This window comes from Leucoraja erinacea, chromosome 4 (genome assembly GCF_028641065.1).
Source record: "Leucoraja erinacea ecotype New England chromosome 4, Leri_hhj_1, whole genome shotgun sequence".
NCBI lineage: Eukaryota > Metazoa > Chordata > Chondrichthyes > Rajiformes > Rajidae > Leucoraja > Leucoraja erinaceus.
The window spans coordinates 74,293,858-74,302,504 of NC_073380.1; the positions used below are offsets into that span (position 1 = coordinate 74,293,858).

The 8,647-nt window shown below is 40.4% G+C and overlaps 1 protein-coding gene across 1 annotated transcript in view; it reads right to left on the reverse strand.

Moving 5' to 3' along the window:
• Positions 1–7,484, reverse strand: part of csmd3b (CUB and Sushi multiple domains 3b) — a 200,708-nt gene extending 193,224 nt beyond the window's left edge. The window contains exons 1-4 of the mRNA XM_055633467.1: positions 7,303–7,484; positions 4,172–4,366; positions 2,837–3,010; positions 2,466–2,639 (exon numbers count right to left, since the gene is read on the reverse strand). Coding sequence (XP_055489442.1) covers positions 2,466–2,639; positions 2,837–3,010; positions 4,172–4,364 — 541 coding nt within the window. The 5' untranslated portion in view covers positions 4,365–4,366; positions 7,303–7,484. The remainder of the gene's footprint in view (positions 1–2,465; positions 2,640–2,836; positions 3,011–4,171; positions 4,367–7,302) is intronic.
• Positions 7,485–8,647: the final 1,163 nt, after the last annotated feature.

An 8,647-nucleotide genomic window follows, 5' to 3' on the forward strand; every position in this document is an offset into this window, starting at 1 on the left:
TCTTACCCAACCAACTTTGTTTTTGACTTGGTCAAAATCATGAAAGGTACAAATTCAGGTCCATACTGAGGATGGGTGCTAATTACCTGATGTTCAAATGGTGTATTAGGAGTCATAGAGAAATAAACAACAGAAACAGGTCTTTCAGCCCAAAATGTTCATGCCAACACCCAATACCTAACCACACTAATCCCATTCATCAACACTTGATGCAGAGTTTTCAATGCTGTTGGCAATTTTACATGCTTTGGGAGTACCAGTGTCCACCACATGTTCAGACATTGTGCTCCAGATTCCAATACCCTTTGGGTGAAAATATTTCTTCCTCAAGGTGGAAGGTAATCTACCCTAGATAGACACAAAAAGCTTGAGTAACTCAGCGGGACAGGCAGCATCTCTGGAGAGAAGGAATGAGCGATGTTTCATGTCGAGACCCTTATTCAGACCCGACCCGAAACGTCATCCATTCCTTCTCTCCAGAGATGTTGCCAGTCCCGCTGAGTTACTCCAGCTTTTTATGTCTGTCTTTGATTTAAACTGTCATCTGCAGTTCCTTCCTGCACTATTATTTAACCTGTTTATGATGCTCCTCAGATCTCCACTCCACCTCCTCTCTAAAGAAAACAAACCCAAACTGCCCACTGTGTCTTCATAGGTGAAAAACACCAGCTCAGGCAACATCCTGTGAATCTCCTCTGTGTCCACCCCAGGGTCAACATATCCTTTCTATTGTGAAGTAACCAGAATTGCACAGAGGACACAACCTCTGGTCAAATCAATTAATTATAAAGCTATGCTCTAATCTACCTGCGCTTATAAACAATAGACCATAGGTGCAGGAGTAGGCCATTTGCCCTTCGAGCCAGCACCGCCATTCAATGTGATCATGGCTGATCATCCCCAATCAGTACCCCATTCCTGCCTTCTCCCCATATCCCCTGACTCCGCTATTTTTAAGAGCCCTAACTAGCTCTCTCTTGAAAGCTTCCAGAGAACCCGCCACCACTGACATCTGAGGCAGAGAATTCCACTGACTCAACACTCTCTGTGAGAAAAAGTTTTTCCTCGTCTCCGTTCTAAATGGCTTACTCCTTATTTCTAAACTGTGGCCCCTGGTTCTGGCCTCCCCCAACATCGGGAACATGTTTCCTGCCTCAAGCATTTCGAAACCCTTAACAATCTTATATGTTTCAATGAGAAACCCTCTCATCCTTCTAAACTCCAGAGCGTACAAGCCCAGCTGCTCAGCATATGACAGTCCCGCCATCCCAGTAATTAACATTATAAACCTACGCTGCACTCCCTCAATAGCAAGAATGTCCTTCCTCAAATTAGCGGACCAAAACTGCACACAATACTCCAGGTGTGGTCTCACTAGGGCTCTGTACAACTGTAGAAGGACCTCTTTGCTCCTGTCTATGGATGCTGGCTGTGTGGAGTTTTTATGCTCTCCCTGTGGACTGTGTGGGTTTTCTCAGAGATCTTTATTTTCCTCCCACACTCCCAAGACGTACAGGTTTGTAGATTAATTGACTTGGTATAGGTGTAAATTGTCTCTAGTGTGTGCAGGATAGTGCTAATATGCGGGGATCGCTGGTCGGTGCGGACGGGTTGGCCGAAGGGCCTGCTTCGGCACTGTATCTCTAAATTAAACTAAATTTGGTCCTTCAAAATTCTCAATTCATTGTGTATGTTCTACTCTTCCTTTCCTAAAGAGCACCTTACCATTTAATGATTAAAATTCACATATTTGTTGCCACAACTTGGTCATAAGAGAGCAGAGTGATGCAGCTTAGGTGTTACACCACCAGAAATTATTTTGGACATGCATAACCGAGAAATGCATGCTTAGTTCATTTTTGTTATAATTCTCTGAATGCCAGTGGCTTTCAGTAAAAACCTTGGGGCTTTATTATTGGTCTTCAGCATAAAAAATCTACCTGCTCATTATACAATATTCTAATATGAGACAGAGTGAACACCACAGATACGCGAGAAGGGTATAGGAGGTCATAGTCTCAGATAGGTATAATTTTGTTTTAAAACAGTAATGATAACATTTGCATTTCCATCAAATGTTACTTGGGTTATATGATGCCTTATATCACCAATGTATTACGGACAGGTGCCTAGTTGTAAAATATTTAAATGCTAATTGGGCACAATGCACAAGTTGTGCACAGATTCCACGATCCACAGCATTGATTCCAATATTTTGTTGGCGTAGGTGACCACAAACATGCTGTAGATCTCTGGCAGCCACTTCAGTACGTCATTCACAAAATTGGCAGCCTTTAGAGTTATAGAGTGATACAGTGTAGAAACAGGCCTTTCAGCCCAACCTGCGCACACCAGCCAACATGACCCAGCTACACTAGTCCCACCTGCCCGTGTTTGGTCCATATCCCTTTAGTTACAAGATGTATTGTTCATGCATGAAGAAAAACCTCAACATTCTTACTTACGCACACAAATTGGGAGCTGGCCAGACCAGTTGTGATCCTGCTGGCATATTCGTACCGATGAACCAATTAGACGAAACCCTGGATTACATTGGTAAACCACTGTATCTTTGTAGCCATAATTCTCTCCAACCACTTGGCCATTGACTATTGGATCCGGAACTCCACAGTGGCCAGCTTAAAAGTCAAAGTAAAAGGTAACATGACACTTTCAATCTCAAGGCACGCCTCCTTTAAATTTATCAGAGATCCAACTAACATTTTTAATTAAGCATTTGTCTCCTCATTACTTAGAACATCATTGAACATTTAGTAGTTTTCAACCTGTTTAATTGTTGAAGGCAAGAACAACAGATGTACCTATGAAGTCATACCTAAACACTTTGTTTCAGATCCACTCCAAAGACCAGATGCCAAGCATTCCCTGACTGTCGACCCAACTAATATGTAGCCTACGTCACAGGTTATGATGGCAGTAGCTCCAAATGTGGTTTGAGTTCCTATTTTTTTGCCATTCGGAGGGTGTCCTAATTCTCCACAAGAGATAACTGCAAAATGAAAGGAGAAAATAAAATTATCCTAATAGAATCATGTAATAATTTGCATTGTTGCGACTCAATATATTGATTGGGTTGTATATATCACTTTAGAAAGGCATGGGCATGCAAATAAACAAGACACATGATAGTTCATTCAGCACCATTGTGATATGGCGGAAAACAGAAGGGCCAAAACTGTGTGGAAAGGGAACAAAAGGTTATGACTAAACCTATAACAGAAATTACACAGGGTAGCATATTTGGCCCTGCATAGGCATTACTGGTATTTATATTCTACTTTATGTTCCTCATTCCTCTTGAACTCAATACAGTACCTCACGAGTGTTCTTCCAAGATTTAATATGTTTCTCTTAACTTCAACACATCAATTTTATCTCCAAATCTGGTTGGTCTCCAAATCTGAGGAAGGACATAATTGCCATAGAGGGAGTGCAGAGAAGGTTCACCAGACTAATTCCTGGGATGTCAGGACTGTCTTATGAAGAAAGACTGGATAGACTTGGTTTGTACTCTCTAGAATTTAGGAGATTGAGAGGGGATCTTATAGAAACTTACAAAATTCTTAAGGGATTGGACAGGCTAGATGCAGGAAGATTGTTCCCGATGTTGGGGAGGTCCAGGACAAGGGGTCACAGCTTAAGGATAAGGGGTAAATCCTTTAAATCCGAGATGAGAAAAACTTTTTTCACACAGAGAGTGGTGAATCTCTGCAACTCTCTCCACAGAGGGTAGTTGAGGCCAGTTCATTGGCTATATTTAAAGAGGGAGTTAGATGTGGCCCTTGTGGCTAAAGGGATCAGAGGGTATGGAGAGAATGCAGGTACGGGATACTGAGTTGGATGATCAGCCATGATCATATTGAATGGCGGTGCAGGCTTGAAGGGCCGAATGGCCTACTCCTGCAACTAATTTCTATGTTTCTATGTTTCTATGCCTTTATTAATAAATTATTGTACTTGGTTCTGTTAATGGTAGTCTAGTAATTGAAGTTTTTTTTTATTCTGAGAACTTTCTGCTCCTCTATCTCTTTGAGATTTTGTTATACTGGGATACATGTGATCTGATATTTCTACCAGAGTGTAACACATCATAGATATCAGTGTTGGGACTGTTGAATGCGAGTCAAAACAATTGTTAAATGATAGTTACTCAGACAGCGTGGTCTTGCTCTTTCCCAGCTCCAAGTTCCATTGGCCAAGCATGTGATAGCAGTCGGCCCAAGTCGATAGTAGCCAGGGTTGCAGGTGAAGACAACCTTTGTTCTGAATTCATAATTTGATCCATTCAACACTCGCCAACTGCCATGTTCCAAAGTGAACGAACTGATGCTTGGGCATGTCATCACTGATAACAAGATGAACAATTCAATGATTAATTATAAAGTTGGAACATCTAATAAATATATTCAAATGCTCTTCACTCTCTCTAATGATCATCCGAATTTGGGTAAACAATAACAAAAAAATGAGTTGGATTTTGCCCTCAGCAAGCAATTTTGTTCTGATATAAGCTGCAATTACTGAACCAATGTAAAGCCCATTGTCAATAGGAAATCTGCCAGTTGTTAGATCAGTCCAATCACCTTGAATAATTAGGAATGAACAGCGGAGAAAGACAAAAAGGAAGTGACAGCTAGATTGTTAATTCAAAGTCAAAGCCGATTCAGAAAACACATTAAAGGGAGGAAATGAAAGATGAGATTGAGAGATAAAAGAAACAGAATGGAAATGTGAATTTTTTTTTCAAATTAACATTAATTAGAATGTGAAGAAATGAGACTGCACAAGCCAAAATTATTTTGTCATGCCAGAAATGTTTTTTTTGGCGGAGATTAAGATTTACCATTTTCCTACATGGGAATGGATAGACCTCAACATTTTTCAGACTTGAGAGTGAGTAAATTTTTTAAAATGCTGTAACTCCATATATTTCAAAGCCAATTTAGTCTGAAGGGTCTCAACCTGAAATGTCACCCATTCCTTCTCACCAGAGATGCTGCCTAACCCGTTGAGTCACTCCAGTTTTTTGAGTCTATCTGCGGTTCCTTCTTACACTTGTCCCAGCAAGAGCGCTTTCTTGCAATGTTTGTTGGAGGAGCATGGTATCTTAAATAACAACTTCTGCATTCACTCATTTACCTACTTAGGTGGAAACTGCAGTTTGATTTACACTTTAATAACAATGGATGCTCTCAGCCTCACCAATTGTTCTTCAGGATAATCCAGTTTATGTTACTAAATTGAATGTGTTACACTCAGCTTCTGGTAAGAAGTATAATTCAGAAACATAAATAACTAATGATAACCAGAAAGACCTTATATTTCATACAATTCGAGAAGATCCCCAGATATCAGTCTTGCTAGTGGGCATGAAGAAAATTAAGCTGACAATGGACTTCATGGAGATTAAAGCTTGGGTATCAACTTCTTGGCTTGGGGTAGATGGTTGGGAAGACATTTTGGATGTGGGATGGGTAGGGATAGGCTGTAGTTGGGGCAGGTGGAGAGAGGGCTTGAAGAGAATGGACGAGTTTCAAAACAAGATGAGGACCTTACTGATTAAGAAGGAACTGCAAATGCTGGAAAATCGAAGGTAGACAAAAATGCTGGAGAAACTCAGCGGGTGAGGCAGCATCTATGGAGCAAAGGAAATAGGCGACATTTTGGGTCAAAACCCACTTTCAGACCTTACTGAAGCATGCTTCCTGTACCGACCAGGGACCTGCTGGAGGCAGTATCCTGTTACAAATGTTGCTGTAGTGAGAACAATGTTACAAAATCACAGTTCTTCTTCTAAGAATGCTGATGATAGGTGCTCCTCAGACAATGTGACTTAATTTCCTGAGCAATTTGTGGGATTGTAGATAGTTTTTTAAAAAAAAAGGCTGCTTAAGACTACACCATGATTTACAGCAGTTGGAAATATGGATGAAGTAATGGTAAATGTAATTAACTTCACTCTGGCACAAAGTGAAGCATCTTTGGAGGGCATACAAGGATAGCATGCACACCATAAATGTTGGAGTCCTGGAAGTGTCCATAAAAAGATGGTTCCAGGCGTACAAGTCTAAACATTCCTGAAAGTGACCGCAGAGGTGCATAAGACGATGAAGAAAGTGAAGACACATTTGCCTTTATTGGCTGTGACATGAAATATCAGAGTTAGACGTCATATTACAACTTTGGGCCCCATGTGGAATACTGTGTACAGTTCTGGTCACCACATTGTAGGAAATATAGGATTGTGCATGAAAGGCTGAAGAGGAGATTCACCAGAATGTTTTCTGAATCGGTACATTTCAGATAAGGCCATAAGGTCATAATGATAGGAGCAGAATTCAACCATTCGGCCCATTCAGCTCCATAAAGAAGGCCATTTCAATTCCAAGGCCAATAGAATCTATCTTTTTCAATTTTTAGTATCATCTCAAATGTTGAGTTATCTGCTAATTGTGCATAAACTATCAATCATTTCTACTGACATTAAGACCATCCCCCAAAATGTTCTAAAGTTGAATTGAGGCAGCTTGCCAGAAACAAAGGCTGTCAGGATTTCCTTTTTTTCTATCATAAATCTCCTTAGATGAAGGGAAAAATGTAATCATAAGATCGACAGAGGCATTTAAAAGTAAATGTTCTTAATCTATATCAGAATGAAGAACTGGCCCAACATTAAACTTGGGGACATTGTTGAACTGTTCCCTTCAGTCATAAATATAGAATTCACTCTGTTCTCTTTAACACTGTTACAATTACACATTTATATAGCCTCTGCCTCTTTAATTGCTTGGGTTTCAGATTTGCCAGCAATTCCCACATGTCCTAATTCATCAACGATTTACATGAATATATTCCTGCTGCTAATGAGATCAGAGACCACGCTATCATTGAGACCATCCATAAAGGATCATTATCAAAGGCCGCATGTGGCAGATTTCTCATGTTCCAGAGAGTGTTCAAACATAATAAAAATCCTTCAAACTTACAATTTTACCACCTCTGCCACTGTTGACCATCCTGCAATTGGATAGCCATTTTAACAACTATTTATGTAGTGCTCTTTGGAGGTTTTCTTAAGAGCACAAAAATGTCAACAAAAACTTGGCTAAAATCCTTTGAAAGTAGAATATTTAAATATCTGAGAGAAGGATATAAATTATTTTGAAGTGTCTCCCTGTGGCATACAAAGCATTTATTAGTCTTTATTTCTATCAATAGGTAGTGTGCATTTTAAAAGCATAATACATCACATATGAAGAGCAGGGTGTTTAAATTCCTTACCAATGCACCTGGGTGGACGGTTCTGATTGCTCCACGTACCATCCTGTTGGCAGTGGGCAGTGGAGCGCTCTTTTGATGAGAGCCGATAGCCATCATTGCAAAAATAGTTGACCCGTGTGCTTACTGAGTAATCAGTGGCAAATACTCCTCCGGTAACAGATGCTTTGGGCACGCCACAAGATATTGCTGCAACAAATCACCCACTTCGTGAATGACACACACTAGCAGTATTTATGCAAAGTTGTATTAGTAGAACTTAACAGGTTTAAGAAAAATAAAGGCAACATGGCAGATGTAAGTAAAATTGAGGGAGTCTCTTGAAGAATATAGACTGTTGAGAGAGAACTTAAGCAAGAAATATCCTTGGTACTTAAGATGAAGGAGAATTCCAAGGCATTCAATGAGTATACCTAGAGCAAGAGATAGCCAGTGAAATAGTGGATTTCCTTAGGAATCAAAGGAGTGGAGTCAGGCAATGTGGACAAGGTTGAAAATGAACATTTCTTATTTCTATTCACCAAGGGGAATGACATAGAAGATGCTGAGCTCTGGGATGGGTAGATGGATGAGATTTATCACAGTGTGCCATGGTAAGCAAGGGATCAGAGAGTTTGAGTCCCTGAAGAAGATTTCTGCATCTTCATTAGCCACCAGCTAATGAAGAACCAGAAGACTGGAGGAGAGTTAACGATATTCCTTTATTTCAGCAGGGCAGCCAAATTAAGTCAGGTAACTACAGGGCCAGAGTTTCATGGTGAGGAGATTATTGGAGAAAATCCTCAGGCACTGGATTCATATACGTTTGGAAAGACAGACTGATCAGAGATGGTAGGCATGGATTTGTGTGGGAGAAATCCTGCCTCTTTAATTTGATTAAGTATTCAGTGGGTAAGTGAGAAGACTGACATAGAACATAGAACAGTGCAGCACAGGAAAAGGTCCTGTTGGCCCACAATGTCGAACATAATGCCAAGATAAGTTAATCTTATTGAACTGCACATGAACCATACCCCTCCCTTGACAAAGGCACGAAAAATAAATTGTCCATATGGACTTTTGTAAGGCATATGCAAGGTCTTTATGGTAGGCTGGCCCAAAATGTTAAGGGACATGCAATCCAAGGCGAGTTGGTTATTTGCATCAGAGAATGGCTTGGTAAAAGGAAGCAGATGGGGATTGTTTTCCATGAAAGTTTTTTTTCTACAGTGAATGGGCGATACCTGAAACTCGCTGACAGTGGCACTGGTGGAGTCAGATACAATCACAGGGATTTGGGAGGAATCCTAAGGAAATCTACTATTTCACTGGCTATCTCTTGCTCTAGGTATACTATGTATTTGGGAGA